Raw genomic sequence first — 26,410 nt, 5'->3', positions numbered from 1 at the left:
TTGGGCAAAAAGTCCAAGCCCGACCCAAAGGCCATGAGCACGCCCAGGCCCAAAGTCAGACGGGACTACTCAACAGGAGGTCGGTTGTATGAGAAACATAAATCTAAACAAGCGATCGTTTGGATTTGTATAAACCCACTTATTTGGATGTGGTGAAGGGGGTGTAAACTCTTTATGCATTTTAAGCACTTGAAACATAAAATAGGATAAAATAAAACAACACCAACTAATTCCACCTGCAATATACCAAGGTAAACACTCTTCAAAAAGAAAAAAAGAAAAAAGAAAAAAAGAAAAAAAAAAAGAAGGTAAACACTCCTCTTTCCTTTCGTTTTTCTCTCTTCTCATTTATCTATGGGTTTTGCTAAGGTCCCCACCCTTGGGGGAACTTAGCGAGATTCCCAAAGCTTGTAAATGGCACATGGAATGACCTATTACCAGTTTGAGCTGTTCATTCATTCATACAACTTGGAAAAACCATGGTGGAAAAATCAAGCCAATAAGACTCGACCCTAAACACCAGATTGATAGCATGGAAAATGAACAATCAAGATTGAACAGAGAAACAAAATAGGGCCGATCATCATCTTGAAACATCTATTCAATATATATTTTGGATTGTTTATGATTCCAAAATGGCACATTTTGGTTTGGTGATTCTAACCATTTGATATATTGCTCATAAATAACAGATGGTTGTAACAAATTGGCCCCATTTAAAGGTCAAGATCATCTAATCTGCATGATTGTTGCAAGATGGCTAGCTCCTAATGGTACTATTGAATGAACAAATCCCAATTGACAATCAAGCATCCTGCATGCCATTCAAAAGGGATGGGGATGTTAGCAAAACTCTGTTTTTATTTGTTTTGGAAAAAAACACTTGACCCCTGTATCTCGCGAACAGCTACGACAACCTAAACACAAGAAACTATCCAGTAGAACTCACCCGCACCCAAAATTATAGTTGCCTGGAGGGAGGAAATCAGCAACAGATACAAGTACAGACAGGAAAGTATCTGTTTTAAAATGTTAGCAAGTACAGCCAACTTGGAAGCAGTAGTGAGTGAGCAATTAAAAGCGGGAGCACCACCACCCGGTTAGAAGGATAGTGCAAGTGCAACTAAGCGTGCCTGCGTAAAGAACATACATGAGCAAGATTTTACCTACATCCAAACAACACTTAGATGAATGGACCTCTGGATGTTCAAGGTGCTCCACCTGATGAGAGGCCCAGACCCCACAAACATCACATATACCACACATTGGCATAAGCACCATGAAACTCATCTTCAATTTCTCCTTTCCCAAATCCCCTCACCATTTCGCAAATTGTAACATTGCTAAAAACAGTTCAGGTCTGCCCAACCAACAAGCCTTTTAAAGGGAGGGAAGAACAAACAGCAATCTTCTCTAACACATGCAAAATGTTCTGTAGTTTTGGACTGTCAACAACTATCTTGGATTCCGTTGAAAGACGAGCTACGAATAAAATTTTCAATATATTGGGGAGAAATGGATTAGGGGTTCAATCAAATGCCCACATTAAAAAATTAATTAATAAAAACAACTTTAGTAATAGCTCTATATGAAAATGGGTATCTTTGCCAGTGTGATTACCATCAGAAAACAATTGCAGAAAGGCCGTCTATGACAACCATCTAAAGGGGATGAAATACATTCCTTAGCTTCAAGTGTCACGGATTTCGTTATCAACATGAGATCAAAATCCATGGCATTAAACATTGAACAAAGTCACACACGCACGCACGAGCACACACGCACACACAAACTCCCACGTTCTATCTACATGCAATTTACACGCCAGCTCCCCCACAATTCTTAATTAGGTTAAAGCTAAGGCATGAGTCAAAACCAAGAAGAGCATACTACTTTCAGGCCTTCAGGGAAAAAAAAATGGAACCTGAGACTGTCGCATCTTTCGCTGAGTTACGGTCAGGTCAGCTTCAAATCGTGTTGTTGCGTAAGTTGCCCCACCACCAATTTCGTCTTCTGGCGTGGTGGAGGTGTCAGATGTTATACATCAGACTCAAAATGCTGTACAGAGGTTAGCCTTCATTTTAGAGGAGCACTCCTGTTGGATCGGGTTAACTGGGCCACAGAGCCTGCTCCGCTTAGGTTCAGATATCCTCACGCACGAGATTGCTGCAGTAAGCGCATCGACCAAGCCACAGTCTTCCTGCTCTTCGGATTTCTGGCTCGAACTTCCCAACGACAGGAGACGGCCCAAGCTTTCTACCGTAGGCATTTCAGACATGGTTATTCTTTCCACAACCAGTCCAGGCCTGACAGGAGTTAGGCAGGAAGGCTCTCCTCCTTGGTTTCTAACTTTCGACTTGATGGTTAGTGTTTTCAGTGTGCGTTCCGTGTAGAACACAATCCACGGGTGTCCTGAAACAAACCCAAGTAATAATCAATGTCAAGTCAAAAGGCTGAAATCATAAATGAAAACTGGAGAAAGTTTTTCCATTAAATATACAATGTTCGAACAGGTATTTGGGGTTGACCATAAAAATAAGCCCATCAGATTTTCCTAACCATCTGATTGGTTCCACTAAAGGTGGACCATAGGCTCAATCATCCATTTTAATCAGACAGCAAGGATCATATGGAAGGGTAGATAGTCATAACGAACGTCACGATGGGACCCTCCAGCTCAACAGGCTTTGGCTCTACCAAAAGGTGGGCCCCACCTGTATCATTTGTGTCAAACAAAAGATGCTGCTCATTTTGATTGGACATTCATGTAATGTGTCAAAGTTCAAAGGCTTACTTAGTATTTCGTCTGCGGTTATCCTTGTTGAAACATCCCTGGTCAGCATGCGCCCGAGCAAATCCCGGGCAGGTCTCGATATAGACTCCCACATCCCACCATGGAAATTGAGCTTCACAGTTTTTATTGCCTCAAAAACATCCTCCAAAGTGTCCCCATGAAAGGGAAGGACGCCAACCAACAGGGCATGAAGGAGGACACCAGCACCCCAGATGTCTACTTTCTCTGAATAATGTCCCATGAGAACTTCTGGGGCAACATAGGCTGGGCTCCCGGCCACACCAGACAGGCTCTGACCTGCAGAAAAGTGAACAACATTTATAAAACAAGAAAAGGAATGATGAAATGTGGAACGATCAACCTATATTCAAGAAGAATAGAACTCTTTCGAATATAACGAAGTTTCACTTATGATTTGAGCAGCTGAAATTCTAAGCAATATGCTTCCATATGGATTTGAAAAGAGCTAGGGACATGTAACAGTAATCAAAGTACACCTTTAATGCCTTGACCTCGAACAATTGGTGCTACTGTAAGTTGGAAACGACTACTCCAGCTTCATAAAAGGAAGTGATTGGATGGAAGAGGAACTGCATATAATCACGGCATGCTAATGTGCCAAAGCAAAGGAAAGATGAGAGATGTTCTTCCAGTACAAGCATCTATCCAGAAATATTTCTGTTCCAGAGTAGTTCCTAATTAGAGAAATTCACCATGTAGGAAAAGGTTTTCGTTAGAAGTGCAATCACAAGGGATTTTGGTTGAAGTCAAAGGGCGGGAAGGTTTTTGAGTAAACACCGTTCAATCGGAAAAGCCAAACCCATATGTGCAAATATTCTAAAAGTGATTTGGGAACATATCCTCCTAGATGGCTATGAACTAACTCAAGGCATGTTGGGCTACCAATGCAACACTGCAATCCAAATGTGTGCCGGTGCAAGAAACTCGTCCATCAATCATCATTTTAGTCTTCTCCTAGCAACACCCATCAACATAAATTGAAATTATTCTCATAGCAGCTTGTGGCGAGGGATCAGTGCTACCGATGCACCTCAATCATCATTTTAGCCCCTCTCCTAGCAACACCCATCAACATAAATTGAAATTATTCTCATGGCAGCTTATGGCGAAGGATCAGTGCTACTAATGCACCATTACAATCCAAATAAGTGTCAACAAAGAAACTTGTCCATCAATCATGAACCATTACAGTCAAAATAAGTGTCAGCCAAGAAATTTGTCCATCAATCATGAACCATTACAATCAAAATAAGTGTCGGCCAAGAAACTAGTCCATCAATCATCATTTCAGCATTTCCTAGCAACACCCATCAACATTAATTGAAATTATTTTCATAGCAGCCTATGACGAAGGATCGGTGCTACAATGCATCATTACAATCAAAATGGGTGTCAGCGCAAGGAACTCCTCTAGTAATCATCATTTTAGCCTTTGTCCTAGCAACACCCATCAACATAAATTGAAATTATTTTCATAGCAGCTTATGTGAATGATCAGAGCTACCACGGCCACCTTAGCACCAAACAGCAATGGATCCAGTAAAAAGGAATAGATGCTAAAAGGTCCAATTCCTTCACAAATGACTGGGCCAATGTAGAAAATTTATTTATAACACAACAACAGCTCTGTTACTGAAAAGAGGCGTTCTGGTGGCTTGAATGATGTGAACAACTTACAGAAAAGGGTTGATCCAATAATGTCAACCTTAAAAACCGTCACATTGAACACCAATAGATCCATTAAGCATTAGAATAGACTGTACTACAACAGATGCCTGAAAAACTCTCCCACCCAGCAACAGCAGAAACAATTAACATAGAATAAACTGTGCTATAAAGCTGCTGTTGATTGCTCCCTTGTTAACATTTAACCAGTGAACAGCAACATACAAATCATCAACCACGATTTGCTCACATCCACACAATAAGCCCCATTAAGAACTATTTTTCACAACATTTTGAATATCCAACATGAGATCAGCTCCTCGAATTCCAGAAAATATACCTCTTTTATCCATTTCCAATTATATTTTACTGTTTCTTTCGTTCCAATTGGGCAGTAACTGGGCTGCATATTACATTCTAGAGGCCACACTCACAAGACACTATATGGAGGAATAGGAATCTTGAGGCGGGTTCCTACGCACCACAAAAGTCTGCCATGGAAGACATAGGATGATGGTTCCCATCTCCCCAACTATGGTTCTTTGTCAAAGGACCCAACTGTTGAAGATCATTGGATCAATGTCTAGAATAACATTAATCCTATTGGTTGTTTTGTTTTTAAGTTAGTTTTCAATTGTTATGTGATTAATGTTGAGGTTATGTAGCAATTAGTGATTGGTTGTAATTATTTATTATTAGTGATGTTTAAAGAAATAAAGAAAAGGCAACCTCTCCTCCTTGGGGGGGTGGGGGGGAGGCTGATTGATATATATATATATATATATATATATAATCGATCAGCCATGTAACTGTCGAAAAAAATATATCGGCCTTCTACAGCCATTACAATTCCGTTATGGGACTTTTTTTTCTTCAAATTGGGCATTATGGCCCCATATCGGATAGTGGTCACCACTATTACCATTACGTAACTGCCGTTGCGGCCATAACGTATCCATTTTTTAATACCATTCTCTTATGTTTATGATCAGGTACAAATCGTTTTCCGACCGGATTCATTACGGAATGATGCATTTCTCACACTTGAAATATCCTTTGCATGGTGTTATTTCTCTCATGTCGCCACCCTTTGGTTCAAGGCCAGCATCAAAGCAATATCAGAGTGAGAGTTCCTGTTTGCTGGTAACATGATGCCATCATGTTATCTAGGATGAGGCATTGTGGGCACAGTAGAGGAACATACTGTTTTCTCTCTGTGAGATGAAGAAAATACACATTTACGAAGGCAAATAGAAGAATAAACTCAATGCTTGGTGTTACTCGGGGCACCGTTGTCCAATGATGCAGGCCAAGAGTCCAAGGCTGAACCTGATGGCCTGTCCAAAAGGCAAATTCCATTGTGGGATACCCACACGCAGGGCAGAGTATGGAGAGCCATATGGATGGGGCAATTTCCAAGAGCATATCTTCAGTTTTGAAGACATGCCCAACAAGTATGCCAGAGATCTAGGTTTCCAGATCTAGACAATGGTCCAATCTTTGACAAGGACCTGGAATTGTTTAAGAACAATGTACTTACGTGCAATGACATGCAATGACTATCAACGCAATACACTGGAATTCATTGTTGAGTCTCCTTGCAAATTGCTAGGGTTAAACAACCAACAAAACAAGACCGTGCCTAGTGATTTTTCACCAATACTTGTAGTGTTCCAAGCACACTTGCACAAAGAATTAGTGGTCGTCCAAGAAGTTCAAGCCACGCAACAAAATTTCAGCATGTTTGCAACCTTCCATCATCATAATTGGAAGATAGCAAATCAATGTGATTGATCTTTCAATCATGACAGAATAGATAAAAAAAACAATAAGATGATTGGTGATCCAATATGAGTGAGTGGATTTCACTTTGTTCAATCTGCAAGATATATCACGATTACTAGAATTGACAAATTACCAGTTTCGGTGGATTGGAAAGAAAGCTTTTCAGGTGTCCGACCATTGTCAGATTTTCTGATTTTGTTGGAGCCAAGAGCTAAATCTTGGGGTCCAAGTCCTTTCCTATCTGAGCTTATGTGGATGGAGGAGGAGGACTTTGCGACCAAGATTAAGGAATGGTGGAGGTTGTTTGACATGGAAGGACAAGCAGGAAACTCAAAAGACCAGAGCAAAAAATTAAGTGTGGAACTCGGAGCAGTGGAGGCAGCATTGGACAAGATCCAAGAGATTGATGGTAAAGAAAAGGAACCATTTCAAAAGAAGAAAAATTGCAGCAGAATATCCTTAAGCAAGAAATCAAGAAAAGGCCCAAGTAGGAAATAAAGTGGAGGTAGAGATTGCACATGGTAGTTAAAGGCATTGTTCAGAGTATCCTCGATATTATCAAAATATCCCCGATATTATCCATACCTCTAGCTCAGCAACACCAATAACACTATAAGTGATACTAATAACAGTGATATTATTAGAAATTTCAGGTATTGGCGATGTATTGCCAAGTATTGCCAATGTATCGTCAATATTTTTTATTGTGTAAATTCCAAGTATCTCTCATATTGCCAATATTTTCGAATACGTAAATTTCAGGTGTCACTTGTATCGCCAGTGTATGGGCGATATCTCAACGATATTGCCAATGTATCGATATCACCAAAAATCTGTTTATTAAAAAGATTTCCATTTCAAAAAAATAATTAATGGGTGCATGGTTGTATGCAGTGTTCAAATTGTCGATGATAATGTCGATAATATCGCGATATTATCGCAACATGGGCAATATCTAGATTGGTCTCTTGTTTCCTTCCCAGTTGTCGATGATTTCTCTGCGAAATATCGTGTATTATCAATATTTTGAAAAATAGACGGATGTTTGGATGGAAGGTTGGATAGTTGGATGGATAGACGGGATTGATGAGATGGTTAAGTTGATTTCTTATGATAGCACATGCTTTTAGGCCCCTGTTAATTAAGATTATTATGCACGCATTCTTTTTGCAATTTTTTTATTCCTAAATATGCAAATATGTGTATTTTAGCATATCCTAAAGTTTCACTGAAAATATCCACCGTTTCCCCATGTTTCCCCGCATTTCCAGTTATTGGCGATATCGATATTGTTTATGTATCCCCAGCAAGTGAAACTTGTAGCGATACTGATACTTCAAACACCGGTTAAAGGAAGGTGATAAGAAATAAAATTCTTCCACACTATCGCAAACGCTAGGAGAAGATGCAACAAAATTCATAGACGCATGGTAGAAGGTGAAATAATTTATGGAAGATATGAAATTTGAGGTGCAATTTTAAGATAATACAAGTATTTGCTCATATCACATCACAAGGGTAGGGCAGGCTGAATTTAGACAATCTCCCTTTTAATCAATGAGGAAGCAGTTTGGCTGGAGCAATACAATGGGGAAGATGAGGTGAAAGCCATGATTGCAAGTTTTGGTAGAGAAAGTTCTGGGTCCGGATAGCTTCCAATGGCGTTCTTCCAAGTTTCCTGGGAGGAGGTTAAAGAAGATCCCATCAGTTTCATTTCCAAATTTTATGGCAAGGGGAATATTTCAAAAGATATGAAGGCTTCTTTTATTGATTTCGTCCAAAAAAAAAGGAGATTGAAGAATGTCTAAAAGATTTCAATCCGACAAGTCTTACGGAGGCCCATACAAAATCCATGCCAAAGTTCTTGCCAACAAAAAAAAGGCAGTTCTTGCCATCCGCACCCAAGGGGCCAGTGTTCAAAGACATTCTAGATTGGGCATTGAATAATGATAGAGCACAAAATGCATTGATTCAAGGTGTCGGGAAGGCAGACCGAGAGTTATTTGCAAGTTAGATTTGGAAAAGATTTACAGCCATGCAGACTAGAACTTGTAAAACTACATGCTATACAAAATGGGTTCCAGGGTGCGATGTAGGAAGAGGATGCAGGAGTGAGTTCAGCAAATTTCTCAATTCTGATCAATGGCTCACCTAAAGGCTTTTTCAAGGGGAGTAGAGGGTTACAATAGTGTGAGATGTTGTCTCCATTCCTCTCCGTTGTGGTGATTGAAGTGCTGAGTAGGACATTGGAAAAGGCAATGGACAAAGATCTGATTCATGGGCTCAATGCGGGTTGAGACAGCCCTAATATTGGCCAGTTGCTGTTTGCAGGCAATGCTATTGTGATGCAGGACAATTAACCACTTGCTCTAAAAGCTCGAACTGATAGAGCATGAGAAGTTAATCCCTTTATTTCATAGCCCAGGCCCTAAATCCATGGGTTAGGGTCATCAGCCGAACCCTTCTCGTGAGCCTCACATTCATGAGTTTCGCCCCCTCGTGGGCCCCTAATACATGGGCTCTGCCTCACACGAGTCACCTGCCTCACACGGGCCCCAAATACATGGGTTACGTTGGCCGCCCACCCTGAGTGTGCCCCTGCATCCCACGAGCCACCCCACTCGAGTCCGGTGTGAAAATATCCCCGCATTATAGTCTTTTGAGATATAAAAGAGCTGAAAGGTAGCCAATTTGAGGAAGGTGCTTAGATGTTTTGAAGCAGTTTCAGGTCAAAATATAAACCTTCAGAAAACTAAATTTTAGTCATCGATTAAATTGGGGAATATGTAGAAGGCCTGGCTGTGATTTCCGAATGCAAAGTGGGAAAGTATCTCAGTCTGCCTATATGCATTGGGAAGCCGCTGAAGCAATTGTGGGATGTTGTTGTTGAAATCAAGGTTACCTAGACCATGGGTCGCTTCAGCATGTGATACAGCAATGGGTACATGGAACGCTACTTCACTTGTGATACACTAGGGGTAGGATTATGTGGGTCACTCTAGTGTATACGCCAAGTATATCCAATATATGCAATGCGAGTTTATATACAAACTGATATTATAATTTATATATGAAATGATAAATATTTTTACTACAAATCATGATATTATATTATTTTTTTGAATAGCAGATAAGATTATGTTATTTCAGTGCTATTGCATTAATCAAAGTACAGATTTCTATGTTCTGAATATAAAGTTACATTAAAACTTAGAACTATAATTTTGGATCGGTGTGACCCAGATCACAGGCTCTCAGGTAGGAAGATGGAAGAAAGTACTAATTGTTCCAAGGCTGGTTCCAAACTGGCAAGCATTGATCAAGTCAGCTTAGCTAACATGTTAACGTATTTCTTGCTCCAAGGCTGGTTCCGAACCAACTGACATTGATCAAGTCAGCTTAGCTAACATGTTGATGGACTAGAAACAATTCAACATGATTTCTGATCGCAAGGTTCCAACGAGAAACATAATTCCATAAGTAGAATGGGGTAGAGATCTGCAAGTCAAAAGATCAAGGAGAATTGGGGATAAGGGCTCTTAAACCTATGACTACCGCAGTGCTGGGGAAATGGCTATGGAGATCTAGGTTAAGGAGCATAGCTTATGGAAGTGATTGGTGCAAAATATGGGACGAGATCAAGAGGGTAGTTAGAGCTGAACACGAACCGAGTTAGCTCGGTCAACTCGCTCAGCTCGAATTGGAAAAGCTCGACTCAACTTTGCTCGAAACTGGGTTTGGGCCGAGCCGAGGTATTTTATGGGAGCTCAAAAAAATTCGAGCCAAGTCTGAGCTCGACTCAGCTCGGCTCGGTCCACTACCCGACTTGGATTGATCGGGTATAATATAAATACCTGGTCGAGCGCTCGAGCCCAAGCCCTAATTTTCTTTTTTAAAACCTTACCCATCTACCCCCTTTCTCACTGTATGTCTAAAAGCACGCCCCCAGGCCCCATCCTACTTAGCCATTCCCTTCAAGCCAGCGAGCCCCGAGCCCTGCATCCGAGCAGACCACGCCCGACCTCCTTACGTCCGAACGATACTCTCTTAGTCTCTCTCTCTCTCTCCTCTCTCTATATATATTTGGTTGCCCTGCCACTGTCTATCTATCCATGGGTGCCCGACTGTCTATGGTAGCCCAGTTGATGTCAAGTAGTGTGTATACATATATACATATATCAGTATCTTCAGTAGCGTTGTAGCGTAGTGAAAATGCTACGTAGCGTACGCAAGTAGCGTAACTCCCTGGTAGCGTAAGCTACATGCATGTAGCGTACACTACATGTAGCATAGGCATAGCGTAGTATGTAGCGTAGATAGCGTAAGTTACCTGAAATTTCTTTTTTTTAAGTGTTTTTTCTATGTTAGTTTAACAACTATTTTAAAATGGTGATGACTTGCACCTATGATATGTGGCATTGCATTAAACTAATTTGAACCATCCAAATTGTGGTCCATATCGTGGATAGAACACTTGGATCAATACAGGACCATCCAAATTGTGATCCATATCATGAATTTGTGATGTTTCAATAAATGAAAAGAAAGAGGTCAAACTTAGAGATGTCTAAAGGCAGAGAGAGAGAGAGAGAGAGAGAGAGAGAGAGAGAGAGAGAGAGAGAGAGAGAAATTTTGTATGGAAATAAGTGGTTGATGATCCAAATTGTTATTGTAAGTTATGTGATTCTTAATGTTGTGATTGTTATTGTTAGTTATTTTATTGTTATGTGATTGTTAGTTATGCTATTGTTAGACAGTTATGTGATTGTTATTGTTATATTGGTAATGTTAAATGTTAAATTAATTTTAAATTGTTGTTAATGTGATTGTTAATGTTAGATTGTTATTGTTAGTTATGTGATTCTTAATGTTGTGATTGTTATTGTTAGTTATGCTATTGTTATATGATTGTTAGTTATGCTATTGTTATGATTGTTATATTGGTAAATGTTAAATTGTTGTTAATGTTAGTTACGTGATTTTTAATGTTGTGATTGTTAGTTATGTTATTGTTAGATAGTTATGTGATTGTTATTGTTAATTTGGTAATGTTAAATGTTAAATTGTTGTTAATGTGATTGTTAATATTGATATTAAATTGTGGTTATTGTTATTGTTATTGTTCAACTAATCAGATTAGTTTTTTTGCTTTACTATTATAGTATAGGATAATCAGTTGCCCGTTTGAAGATTTCTATGTTGGCAGGCATAGATACAGTGTGTTTTTTTAAGTATAAAAATTATCAAATTGTCTCATTTTTTGAGAGTTCAAGGTTGGATGGATTGTAATGTTTTCATTTATTCCAATCACCTTCTCATTCGTTGTGGTTATGTGTGGGAAGTTTGGGTAAGCATTTTGGATATGTTCAAAGTTTAGTGGGTGATGTTGACATAGCTGGATAAGCTATTCCAAGTTTGGTTTTCGTCGAGTTCGCATAAGCCATTTTCTGGATGGAATTTAGCCCTACACTGGTCGCAAGGAATGAGTAGTGCTTCAAGAATTCGAAGAGATCCTCTCAAAGGATTATTGTTAGGGTTAAAAATTGTATTAAGGAGTGGGCCTCCTAGGGTTGTCTTCTTTGTATCAGTAGTTTTCCTTTTCTTCTTTCTACTTCTTTTTTTGTTGCTTTTTCTTTTGCTTTGCCTTTTCGCCTTTTGACCTTAATAAGATCAGCATCTTTTTTTCTTTTTAAGTTGAGTAGCTACCTCACACAACCAACTAAATCAAGTGAAATATATAAATTATAAATGACAGACAAAATGACCATCTGAATTGATTTGACTCAAGTATGACTTATGACTATGATGAATATCCCAACCCAGAGCAGCATGTAATCACTTGCAGCTTGAATGTGGTATGATATATGCGTATATTCAATACCTTGGGTCAAGAACTCATGAGAGTGAAGAGATTGATAAGGATGCCATCCATAGTGTTCAAGCTAGGTGGAAGAATGGAAATGTGCCATCTACCACTTAGACTAAAAGGGAAATTTTATAGGATAGCTAGAATATCAGCCATGCTTTATGGGATCGAATTTTGGGCAGATAAGGAATAACATGTTCATAGGATGAGTGTAGCTGAAATTAAGACGTTGAGATGGATGAGTGACAAGACAAGAATGGATAGAATTAGAAATTAATGCATACGAGGGAACTTACGAGTAGCACCAATAGGTAATAAGATGAGGGAAAGTAGACTTAGATAATTCAATCATGTGCAACAGAGACCAAGAACCATGCCAGTTAGGAGTGAGTTGGTACAAGATGATTAGTTGAAGGCTCTAACAGGGCAAGCAAGGGGAAGGCCCAAAAGGACGTGGATGGAGGTAGAATGAAAAGACTTGATGGCCTGGATCTAACTGAAAGTCTGGCTCTTGATAGATTGGAATGGGGGAACATGATTCATGTAGCCAATCCAAATTAATTGGGATAAGGATTACATGATGATGATGATGATATGAGTGTATCTATCATTATGTTACCAAGCCCCCTTTCCACCTTGCATGTGGACCAGTGGATCTGGACTGTCGACATGGAAGGACCCTACAGTGGATGACTTGTGATTCAAAATTCACAAAAAATTGGATGATCTTAGACATCCAATTGATAGCCTTCAAATGGTTGGCGAAATCCAAAACTGGCAAATGATTCACTTCAGCACGAAAATTTGAAAGGATGCGGAGGCTACAATTGTCCAATTAGTGTGTTTTGAAAATTGGCCATCTATGGCAACAACCACTAGGCGGATGGTTGCCATCCGTCATCCCTCATGCCATGTGTAAGGTAGAAAGGGGGTTATAACTTCTCTCATGATATGATCGACTATAGTTTCATTTCCTTTTGAAGTGTTTTTTAATCCTAAGCATTATGGAACCAATGGTGATTTCACAACCAATCTTCCAAGAGCATAACAAACATGCAAGTGACAGAAGTACACAATTTCCAAACTGGTGGCACTATTCATATCTCTGTAAGAAGAAGCATAATAAATAAATAAATAAATAAACCCCATCTGCACTGAAAAAATGGCATGTGATGAAACAAGACAATGTAATATCCAAATAAAAGAAGCGAGGGCATGCATGAAATTGTCTATCAGCAATGGGAATCCAGTATCATTACCATTCGAAACCCGCACAGCCAATCCGAAGTCTGCCAGCTTCACCTTCCCTGTCGCCGTAAGAAGGATATTCTCTGGCTTTATGTCACGGTGCACGACCCCCATATCGTGGCAATACTTGATCACCAAGATCAGTTCCTTGATCAAAATCGCAGCCCGGTGCTCAGCATACTGTCCCTCTCTAACCATCTCATCAAGCAACCGTCCCCCTGAACACAACTCCATCACAAGATGGAAGCAGTCGCGATCCTCATAAACTGCCTGCAGCGTCACGACACTCGGATGCCCGGAAAGATGCTGCATTATCTCAACTTCCCGATGGACAGTCTCATCTCCCACCTTCGGCAGGGTTTTGCACGCGAATTGTGCCCCACTGGCTTTACTTTGGCAGATGCGGACGGACCCGAACTTCCCCTGCCCGATCTCAGGGCCGAGAACATATTCCTGCTCGAGCTTCTTCTTGCGTCCGATCTGGGTAGCAGACTCGATGCATCCTAGTTTCCGCTTGAGCCCACGTCCAGGTGGGTCTGTCGATGAGCTGCCCAAAGGCGGGGCCGTTACAACACCGGTGAGTCTGCTCTTGGAAGATGTGGCAGCATCGGTCTCTTCCTGCTGCTTGTGCTCCTTGCACTTCTTCTTCTGACGCGAGCAGTCTTCCAACGACAGATGCGACGATGATGAGGTTTTCCGACAGGACGGTAAAATACGTAGAAGATCGGGGCGAACAAGGGTTTCGCTTCCTTTCCTCTTCCTCCTCAAAGACTCCATGACGGAAAAAGAGGGGAAAAAATCAACGGCGATTACCGATCAAGACCCTGAGATGAACGGGTGGGACTGAGTGATGGAATTACAGCGAGTTTTCTTAGGGAAAGTGAGGGGAAGATCGGGAAACCTTTACAAGGGGCTTCTTGTTCTTCTTCTTCCGGGCCATCCGAACTGGTGTCCCACCGGGTACGGACATTGATCGGAGGATGGCCTAGGTATTTGTGAGGAGGAATGGAGGGAGGGGATTGAATCGCAGAAGTCTGGAATCAGAGATGGATTGAGAAAAATAAAGACGCATGAGTACAGTGACGAGAGAGAGGCTTTCTTCTCTATTCTTCTTTCGTATTAGATTAGCCCAGCGACGATTGGGAGCGGGAGCCCACTAAACTGTGATATCTTTCACTTTTTCTTTGTTTCCCCTTTTTTCCTGTTTGCTTTGGACTGGAATTGCCGGCAAGCAACCTTCTCCCAGGATAACTTTGTTGGTTGTTACGTGATATACTCTGGCACGGGATGATGCTTGATACACGAGCACCGAGGATTTCTGCAAGTTGCATATAGTTGTTTACAGAGAGGGCGCGGATTAGGCACTACACGGATGCGGATTGCTTGCGAAAGCCTTTCGCAGGAAGTTCCTGCGCTGGAAACGTAGGTGGGGCCTATTGTGATGTTTGTGAGAAATCCATTCTGTCCGTACGTTTTTTGAGATCATTTTAATATATAGGGCAAAAACTGAGATGGATCCAATACTCAATGACTTCACTAAAGGAAAAGGTAGGTAGAGATATTCCTACTGTTGGAAACTTACCGGTGTGGACAGTTATGTTCACATGCCATCCGTACTGTTCTTAACTTCATTCCTACTGAGGTGAATTTAAAAGACAAATATTAGAATGATTTAAAACTACTTTGGCCCTATGAATATTTCCACTGTGGACGTTTAATCCTCACGTTTTCAGCCCACTTTAGTATTGGATCCATCTCTTTTTTTACCCCATGTCTTAAAATGATCTCAAAAATTGTATGGATAGGATGGATTTTTCACAAAATTCAAGGTGGACCCCACTTAAGTTTTCAGCACTGGAACTTCCTGTGAGAGGCCAGTTATTTGTGCTTTTACCTTTATTTATGTCCGTGCAATATTATGAACCAGTTGGATGACAAATAAACATCATCGTAGGCTTTAAAAAGCTTTCAATGAGGTAAGTCATTATTCCCATTGTTTCTTATAGTATAGTCTACTTCAGATTTACTCGTACTTAATTTTTGGATTCAACCACAAAATTAGTTGGAAAAACGAATAGATAACCTACATACATTCCCCAAGGACCCTTCTCATAACAATAAAAGTGTACTGAGTAACTCGGTATGCAATCCGATTTCCTACCCCCTTTCAAGTTTGGGACAGGCAGAGGCCCTATATTAATTTTATCTATACCGTTCATTCATTTTTTTCTTATCATTTTAAAATACTCAACTAAAATTAAGTCATTAAAAGGCTCAAGTGGACCACACCACAAGCAGTATCAGTGCTAAGGATGCCCACCATTGAACCCTCCATAGGTCCACTGCATCATTTATTTTCCATCCAACCTGTGGATATGGTCATGTATACCTGTATGAAGCGAAAAAATAAATATCATCATAATCTATAACTTTTGTGGTCCCCGAGATTTTTTCAACGGTAAGAATTTAATCCCCAATGTGTGGTCCATTTAAGCCTTAAATCCCCTGTGGCCCATAATTCTAAAATGATATGGAAAAATGTATGAACAGTGTGGATAGAAGTAATACATCACAATGGACCCTCGATGGCCCGCAGGACCTCCGCTGATTCCAAGCTCGGAACAGGCAGGGGTAGTACCTAATCTGTGACCGTTTACACATATCCTGCCTGACCAATTAGATGTGACCCATTATGCAACCACGAAGAGTCCGGATTCTTTGTTTGGCCCAATGAAAATGTATGAAATAAAAATTTTATATTTCCAGAAATCTGAATTCAATTACCATACCAAATTTTATTGGCATTTAAAAAATATTTTCGCACCTTATTTCTCATCTTACACATTACTTGCCAAAGGTCAAAAGGTTAAAAACATGTGCATGATAATTCATAACTATGTTTGCAATTGAGTTAAGAAGAATGAGACATCGTCAGAAAAACTCCGTGACATGGTCAATAAGATATACACTGTATCTACCCCCGCTGCAAAAAGTTTTAAATTGAGTATAGCTTAGATTGCTATTCTACGTTGCCATCATTCAATGTGCTAAGAGTAGTTTATCCCCGACTTTTGTTGTCAGATCACACGAATAACCGAGCTCGCACCACCACTGGCCTTGGTTTATTTTGCACGAATGATCATATGTAATTATCTCATTTTTCTACTTACTTTATGATCTCATTAATTGTACTTGTCTTCAATCCAAGTCAATAAAATCAATGGTTCAATATTTTTTAATCTCATTCTTTTATTATTGTTTTACTAAGAAACCTGAGATCCAGGATTATTATTGAAAGACAAGCTATTAATTCAAGGCCAAAATAAAAAAAGTCATTAAAAAAAAATAGATTAGCCCTCTCCTTTTAAATGAATCGAGTATGACTTTGGCACGGATGTTTGATCGACCATGGGCAGTTCATTAACACATGTTTTGTATTTGATTAAACTACAACAATAGTAACTCAAGATAAACCATTAAATTGTTGGATACAATGTAAATAAGTCACGGTACAAATATTAGATTAATATGATGGTGATAACCTCTCACTTGTGGGCGCTTGTTTACAGAAATAGGGCAGAGGAATTTTTTATTTTTCATTTCAACCCCTAAGAAATGCCTGCCTTTCCTTTATTTATTTATTTATCTCTCTTTATTTTTATAGTTTTTAGAGATGCCTTCCTCATAGACTTATAATCAAATAAGTGTAATTTTTTTTTAATGACATGTCTAAATTAAGATATAATTTTGACTGTTCAATTTGAATTTTTTATATCCCACACTTATAATTAATCGATGCCTGCGTATCATCCAGAAGCAACCTCCGGAGTATCAAAGTTTTCCTTTTATTATCGTATGTTTCGGCTACACTTTCATGTTTTTTTCTGCACATGGTGACTTTAATGTTATTTTTGCACATGGTGGAGACTCATCCTCCACGCATGTGGAACTGGTGTACAGGACTAAAGCTATCCAGATCATCCAAATCGTAGGTCCTTTCTGCAGGGAGCATGTTTATAAAATCTATAAAGTCGGCACTGTTCAAGCTATCTTAGCCATCGAATTAATGGCTATGAAATGAATGGTTTAGAGTAAATAGTTAAGAATAAAGTAACGAGTGAACCATTTTCAAAGGAGAAAATCAGATGATTGATATCTTATTATTAGTGCAAATTTTCAGTTATTCACAATCAACAGTTGGATTAGCAATTTCGACGGTCTGAACTGCCTTATTACCGTGACATATGTAAGTTTAAAGAGTCACCACCATTTCTTGAAAGGGCAAATCTTAGCACTCTAGCCTTCGACATACCTTCGGCTGCAAGCGAATCATTTTGTTGTGCTATTCGCACGTGTGTCATGGGTGGGGGCTTTAGTTTCAAGGCAATTTAGACCATCCAAGGCATTGGCCCAGTTGTGAACCACGCGCAGACCTTAGTAGTTGGTTGAAAAGGAAACTACTCAAATTATCCTTTCGCTACACCATCTTACTCAAGGGATAACTATTCCGAATTTGGAACATATCTGGACTCCTAACAGGGACTACGTGAAATAAACAAGCAAAATGGAAATAAAATATATAAATTTTATAATTTAATTGATGAATGAAATAAATGAGTTCACAACTCTTTAAATAGGGATATTAAGCTATGGGAGAACTTTCGGAATCAAACTACAACCAAAACTCTTAGAAATTAGGACTTATTATAAGTAGTAAACTTATAATTTATAAATGGTTATAATGTCAACTAGTGTGCATGGTTTTCAACCAAAAATAATGATGCCTTGATTGGCAAACCATGATGTTCTTGCACTTTTTATACTAGGCGCAACTCTTAAAGCCCAATGGATGAAGAGTTATACTCAAACTAAAACATACTCTAAATGGTAAAAATGATAATAAAATAAGATTTCCACCGTCGATATATTGATATTTCACAAATTGGGTGTGGGCAACCTGGCATAGCAAGGTTGGGTGGCTAAAGTAGCTCATCTTATCCTAAAATCATATATGGTACGTCCGATAGCTCAAATCAATTTGCAAGATATGCTCGTTTTGAGTGCTGACAGTCCGGATCACTTCCGCTTGTGATCAGACCTCTTCTGCTCCATCTTTACCATGAAACTTTCCATGACCTACTCTACATTACTATCAGTGTGGCATGTGGGTTGTGCTCCATCTACAGTGGATGCAGGCTTGGTGGTGTTGCCAACAGTCTTATGGTGTGTGAGCTGTGGGGCCGCTTTAACGTTTGTGTTTTATACATAAACTGTCCATCTATATTTTAGCTCATTCTCAAGTATGAAATAAAAAATGAAACAGATTCAAAGGCTCGAGTAAACCACACCATTGAGAACATTGGCAATTGAATGCTCACAGTTAAATCTTCTCAAGGGCTCAAAAGTTTTAGATGAATATAAAATATTTGTATTTTCCCGTCATCCAAGGTTGTGTGACTTTATCAACATATTGGGTCACAAATAAACGTTGTGTAGTCCCTGTAAGGATTCAATGGTGTTGTCATTGTCCTTGTTGTTTTCTATCTTGTTCCTAGGGTCCACTGTTAAAACCCATCTAGGGTGGCACAGATCTAGAGAAAGGGAAAGAGAATACAAATGTCATACAATAAACTTTTTTAATGTTGTACATTCAATTAATAATGTTTTAATAGTGATGTCCACTTAAGCTTGGCATTTGCTTTAATTTTTTAATTAATGTCTAGCAAAATAGACAGGACATGCGGATATAAAACACATACATTAGAGTAATCCTGCAGCGCCCAACACAACACACAACACACCCCCCCTAATTTGCGTACATCTAGAATGGCATCGCGTGGGCCCTGGCGGGTCATGGTCCAAAAGTTGTGGAAACGGATGAATGATCGTAGCCTTTCAATTGATGTACCTTTTGCCAGACTGATCTGTACCATCCACCGGGAGGATCGTGCCTGCCTGGATTTCTGATAGCTCAAAAAAAATCTTTCCTCGCTCTAATGATCCCATCCACCCTTTCTTTAGCTGGTTTTTCAGCCTTTGGATGTGGCATCTGAACCGTTGCCTTTTATTTTCCAGCGCATTTAAAGTGTACCCACCACAGAAAACCGTGGAAGCAGTCACACCCACGGTTTAAACATTTATAGGGTCTACCATGATGTATCTTTGAGATCTAACGTATTCATAAGTTAACATAGAGATAGATGAAGTGAAAACAAAAATATCAGCTTGATCGGAAACTTATGTGGGCCCTAAGAAGTTTTGAACGGTGGATGTCATTGTCCCCATTGTTTTTTATGGCGGGGTACAGTTGAACTTTAGATCTACCATATTCTTTTTCTCACGCCACAAAACATGAAACTATCTCTAAAAATGGTTGGACGGCATCATGGTGGGGTCCATATAGCTTGGTGATGTCACTTCTGTAGCGATTTGGCTACTGACCTTGTCAGTGTCTAATCCGCGTCTCTGTTAAAGCGAGACAGCATGCACGTGCGCTATGACGATTGGCTCGTAGTGAATCTTGCTGTACACTGACACGTGTACATCGAGTTTGTAATTAACCGAGGCACGTGAGAAACTTTAGCCCGGAGCGCGCAATGAATGAGGAAACGAGATACGAGCGACGCTGGTTATTGCAACGGAGCTGCCTCATAACTATCTGTGGGACCCAACAGCAGGTATCATACACCGATTTACAAACACTGATTTGTAGAGTTTTGTGGTCCATTGCTATGTTTTTAAATTCTAACCGTGCATTTAGACCCATCGTGGGAATGAGTGGGTTGATCTAGATCAATAACAGCTCGTGCATATGTAGGCCAGAGATCGCTCAAGCACTAGCCATTAAACAAGTAAGTTAAAATTTACCATTGCATGGTCCATTGTGTACATGATTGGATTATCAGGACCGTTAATTCAGTGGTCCACTGCATAATTGACCCGTGGTGTAAACATGTACCAATTTCATAGCTAGAATCGTCCACTTTTAGAGAGATATCAGTCATTGGCCATCCAGACGTTGGGCCCCTCCTTCAACCTGGTCGCTGAAAATAACTAGCGGCGAAATGCATGTGCAGAGAGAGAGAGAGAGAGAGAGAGAGAGAGAGAGCACATGGGATACTAAAGTACAAGGTGTTCCAGCACTTTTGATTATTTGAAATGGCATCTTCATCATTCAAATGGGGCCGTCCATTTGTAGATTCAAAGGGTATTCGTTTAACATTCCAATCATGTTTCAGTCAATAAAGAACAAGAGACATTTTATAAAGACGGATTCCAAATGGGCTACCTTAATTGTCGAATCAGTGGGCCTAAGAAGAATGGTTAAAAACAAAGGACTGCCATTGTTTGGAGGCCAGCCATCGAATGGTTATCATTGTTGGGAAGATGTGAATTTTACACAGTGGCTGATCCAACGGTGGAGCCACCGGGCGAGCACTGGTGATTAGGCCATCAGACTGGACGCTGGCAATTCTGGAGGTGTACACAGAAGTTTAACGAGTAAGAAGAAGAAATGACGATACTCAAGTGGGGTCATATACATATTGCGGATGCATAAATTTGGCCATCCCTTCTAGATTGTCGTGTACCATTTAAATCAAACCACAAAGGAGACACTGCCATCTGCAAGGGACTCTATTATGCCAAAAGTTAGAATAGATACTTTGGTTCTAATAGAATTAGAATTGTTGTGCATACCTTCTGCTATGGGCGGAGCTCTTATTTATATCTCTATGGTGCTAGTTACGCATACAGTAATGAATCTGTCACACAATCACATATCATGCAAGGAATTATCTTGGGATGCAAAGCATTATCCTCGGCATGATTCTTGTTGAAGATCTGAGGGAATTAATTATTCTTGTGTAGGTAGTAGATCTCCTAGTAGTCAGGTCGTGAGAAGATCGTGGCAAACGGTCAATGTCGTCTTCTAAGTTGGGGTGGTTGGCTTCCAAAGGCGTTATGGTCAACAGTTGATACCGATTCCGAAGTTGGTTTGGTCGATGTCCTATGTACCTAGCTGAACTATTGATTGTGGTTAGAACATGTCTTTAAGTCAATCAATACTTATATTTGTTTGTTGGTCATGATAGTGAGATATCAATGGGAGCCGAGGCCATTGCTTGTAAATGGTATTCGAGCTAATCACGGAGGTCATGGTTGGTGGTTCAGGCCGATCTTTTCATATGATATTCTTTTCCAAGTTATTAGCCCTATGTTGCTTCCATTCGATTTGAGTTATTTGGTCATTCCATTTTTACCCATAACACATACCATTAAGATAAACAGCTACTGTAGATGGCTCACAACGTAAATATTTTCTCCAAGTTAAGATCGCATGCGACCGATTGGAGAACACCTCATGGACGGTTGGAATGCAAAATAATGATCGGTCCAAATCAACAAATGAATATTAAATGGCCATTGTTCAGGATCGTCTAATCAATCTAATTCCGGAGCTACGCTCATAGACGACGGTTCTTGATTAATATGAGGAAGATACGTATCTATGCCCCATGCACGTGACTCATCAAACTCTGCCGTGCTTCCAAATAACTCTCTTTCCTTCTTCTTTTTTAAGCTGGGCCTGTTCATTTGCATGCGTCCATCTATACTGACAATTTAGCCTGGGTTTACAGTTCCAAGTTACTTCTGATCACTGTAAGAGGCCCACCCCATGTGAAATACAGTAATTTGAGCTATCCGTTCAGCGGGCCCCACTGGCTGCTATTGGCAGACCTTAGCCAATTGCATATGTGCAGCCAACACAAAACCATGCCTCATAACCAAAACAATCCAAATAGCAGCCGTAACATAGGTCAGAATCATCTGTCATGTGGAATGGCAGTAGAACTTTGAAAGTAAAAAAATTAAAATAAAATGATATTTACAAAATTGCCCATTATCCTCACATATGGAACATGCATTGCCTTAGATTCTATCATTTATGCATTGGCAAGTTGAAAGTTCAGAAATCGGAAATAAGTGAGTGGGCCATAGCGAAGGGAACAAAGTGGGATGGGGCACGTACTCTTATTTTCAGAGAGGCCCACTTGAGTTGCAAAACAGCTTAATTTTTGCTTGATCCTTTATCAACGCCAAATGAAGGGTTTATGTGGCCTGGATTACTCATACCAGGAAGTGAGTTTCGAAAAGATTCTCGTGGATTCTCATGAGAATCAGTATATGCATATGCAGATTTTCTGAGGTTTTGAAAACAAATCCAAATAACTGCAATGGAGACTATTACATGAAAAAGAATAGCTAAACTCCAATAAAAAATCAATTCCAACTTTTTTGATATCTCATGTCTTATTCCTCTCCTCATTTGTGTGTGGGAGGAATAGTTTTGAGAAGGGTAATAATGACATTTTCATTTCAACCATCCTTTCTCATGAAGAAAGTTCATCAATGGAGTTGTACACTAGTCCAGTTAGCTCCCTCAGCTAGACTTGCCTCGGTTCGAAATTGAGACCGAGTTGAGTTGGTTTTCTAAGCTCGAAAAAATTTCAAGCCGGTCGAGCTCGAGCTTGCCCGAGCTCAACTCAACTCAGCTCAAACCTCAATTTGATTCGACTCGGATCGAATCGGCTCGGTAATCCAGCTATCTTTATCTTGATGTTGCTCGCTAAGTATTTGATAAAATCACTCAATCAAGTGTTGTTTCGGATGTGTACATTATTCGCAGAATCGACTGGTGTGCAAGGAATGGATACAAAACAAATCACTATAAAAAAATTACACTATAGAATTGCTCTCATATCTTGTTTTTTACAATGCTCGCCGAATGTTTGATGAAATACATGTAAGGTGTTGCTACTATTTTGCATTTTGTGAGAGATTGAAGATGCATTATATGTTAGGATTTATGCTGCGAAATCACACAGATTTGGATCTAGGATAGCAATCACAAGAGAACACAAAGATTTAACGTGGAAAACCCTTTCGAAACCACGACACAAAGCGACAAATCTTCATTTTTATAAAGAGAAAAAGGCTTACTCGATTCAAATAACCTCGAATCCCACCCTTGCTATACCCTTTGATAACCCTAAAACCCTTTTAGAAACCCTTGGAATACCTTTAGGAAGCCTTAAAATATCTTAGAATGGCCTTAGGGACTTTTATTTATAAATGAGAAACTCTTACTTACGCACATCCCTAGAAATCGCCTCAAATTTATACAGTCCGCGCACAAACTGCGCACCGTCTACGTAATCCTCAACTAGTTGAAGGGACCTTCAACTAGTCGAGCCAGTCCCTCGACTGGTTGAGCACCTCAAACGACCAAGATTAAAGACATTTGTTTTACAACAATATCTACAATGTCTTCAATATTCAAATGTATATCTTCTTGCCATATTCTCTTATCTCTGCATTACATCATGCTTCAATCAACGCTTCTCGTACACACTCCGTCATTCTTTTACGCCATCGTCAAACTTAGAGAAGTTATACAGAACTTGAACTTTTCTGTACGAACAACCTCGGTGAGCATGTCTGTTGGATTCACGCTAGTGTGAATCTTCTGCAATGTTACGCCTCATTCCTCAAGCACTTGTCAGATAAAATAGTGATGAGCATCATTGTGTTTAGTATGAGAGTGATAAATAGAATTTTTAACCAAATTAATATCGTTCTCGCTATCATGGTTAACCGGCATGTCCTCCTGCTGAAGTCCTAACTGATTTATTATACCTCTTAACCAAACGCCTTCCTTGAACGCTTCTGTCACTATCATATATTCTACTTCAACCATACAAAGAGCTACCACGGACTGAAGCTTTGACATCCAACTAATTGCTCTACTCGCTAGTACAAACAAGTATCTTGAAGTAAACTTCCTGAAATCCACACTTCCTGCATAGTCTAAATTCACATACCCTACCACTTTTACCCTTATCTTCTCAAAAGTTAAAACATAGTCTTTTGTACCTCGAATGTATCGAAGTAGCCATTTCATCGCTTCCAAATATTGTTTGTTGGGGTTTGACATATATCCGCTCACAATATCGACTGCATGTAAAATATCCGGTATCGTACAGACCATAGTATACATTAAACTGTGAACTGCATTCGAATAAAGCACATGAGACATAACATGATTTTCCTAATTTGATTTAAGGTATTGTCCTGAGGAAAGCTTGAAGTGAGCCGTGTGGGGAATGCTCACCAGCTTTGCCCGGTCCATCCCATACTTAATTAGCACATTTTCAAGGTATTCTTCTTGTGATAACCAAAGCCTGCTCCTCTTCCCATCTTTATGAATATATATGCAAAGAACCCTCTTTGCAGCCCTCAGGTCTTTCATCTCGAATGTCCTTGATAACTGAGTCTTCAGTACGTTAATTTCAGACGTATCATGGCTAGCGATCAATCCATCATCAACATACAATACTAGGATGATGAATTTGCCATCATTGAGTGTCTTGTAATAGACACAGTGATCGTATTTACTCCGAGTAAATTTTTGACTCACCATGAAAGAATCAAATTTTTTATACCACTACTTAGGCGACTGTTTCAGGCCGTAAAATGACCTCATTAACCTACAAACTTTTTCTCTGCCCCTTTAACTTCGTAGCCCTCTGGTTGCTTTATGTATATCTGCTCTTCCAACTCCCTATGCAGGAATGCAGTTTTAACATCCATTTATTCTAACTCGAGATCGTATTTGGCAACCAGTGTCAACACGAATCTATGGATACCTACTTAACCACCGGCGCGAATATCCTCGTGAAGTCGATTCCTTATCTCTGAGCATAACCCTTCGACACTAATCTAGTTTTCTATCTATCATGTTTTTTTTTGAATAACCACTTGCATCCGATCACTTTTTGGCCCCACTGGAAGCTCCACCAACTCTCATGCGTGATTTTTGTACAACAAGTTCATCTCATCGTTCATAGTCGGCTTCCACTTTTCTGCATCAGGCTCACTAAGAGCCTCTTGAATAATAGACTGGTCACCTTCATCTGTAACGAGGGCATATGCAATATTAGAGTCATCCTTGTATCTCACGCAGTGAGTTCCTCCTCACAGGTGACTACTCCACCTGATTTTGTACCTCTGTTTGTGCATCTGTCTCTGTCTGAGTATTATTTGTATCCATCTGGATGTCTACGATTAACTTTTTTTGTTCCTCTTGCTCCTCTTGATCATTCTTGTGGAATAAGGAGCTTTCATCGAATCTAACGTTACGGCTAGTGATGACTTTGTGTATGACCTTGTCGAATAACATGTGACCTTTCACACCAATAACATAGTTAACAAAAATATACTTTTTGGCTCCATGGTCTAGCTTATCTCTCTCAACTGACGGTACATGAGAGTAAACCTCACAACCAAATATGTGCAAATCTGAGTAGTTCAGCTTATGACCACTCCCGACTTCATCTGGAATTTTACATTCAATTGTCGTAGAAGGAGACCAGTTCACCAAATAGCAAGCCGTGTTAATAGCTTTAACCCACAAGTCCTTGTCCAACGCAGCATTACTTAACATGCATTGAGTCTTATCCATGAGAGTCTGATTCATTCGCTCAGTCACACCATTTTATTCGAGCGTGTGGCGTACTGTGTTGTGTCTAATGATCCATTTATCCTTAAAATATTCATTAAACTTAGTGGAAGTGAATTCTCCACCATTGTCAGTCCTTAAAACTTTTATTTTTCGCGCTGACTGTTTTTCCACCATTGCTTTCCATTGTTTGAATATGGTGGAAACTTCGAATTTACGTTTCATGAAGTAAACTCAAACTTTCCTGAAGTAGTCGTCAATGAATGAAACAAGCCATGACAACCCTCTAATAAAAACCTCTGGCGATGGCCCACATTCGTTAGAGTACACATAATCCATCACTCACTCACATATATATTTTTCAGATTTAAAAGATAGTCTATATTGTTTACTATATATACAATGCTTGTATATATCTAAATCAGAATTTTTAAAAGTTGGAATCAAATATCGATTAGAAAGTACTTTCATGCCCCGCTCGCTCATGTGGCCCAGACGTGCATGTCACATA

At 39.7% G+C, this 26,410-nt stretch overlaps 1 protein-coding gene across 1 annotated transcript; it reads right to left on the bottom strand.

Moving 5' to 3' along the window:
- Positions 1-1,649: 1,649 nt before the first annotated feature.
- Positions 1,650-14,670, bottom strand: LOC131242396 (serine/threonine-protein kinase PEPKR2). Its single transcript, XM_058240989.1, has 3 exons — positions 13,391-14,670; positions 2,795-3,091; positions 1,650-2,412 (listed from the first exon to the last, which is right to left on the bottom strand). The coding sequence occupies exons 1-3, from the start codon at positions 14,154-14,156 to the stop codon at positions 2,051-2,053; spliced, it is 1,425 nt and encodes a 474-aa protein (XP_058096972.1). The 5' UTR covers positions 14,157-14,670; the 3' UTR covers positions 1,650-2,050.
- Between the last annotated feature and the right edge of the window lie 11,740 nt (positions 14,671-26,410).

Source organism: Magnolia sinica, chromosome 4, assembly GCF_029962835.1.
Source record: "Magnolia sinica isolate HGM2019 chromosome 4, MsV1, whole genome shotgun sequence".
Lineage (NCBI taxonomy): Eukaryota > Viridiplantae > Streptophyta > Magnoliopsida > Magnoliales > Magnoliaceae > Magnolia > Magnolia sinica.
Note: the sequence above shows the minus strand (reverse complement) of the source record. Positions and strands in the feature narration are given on the sequence as shown.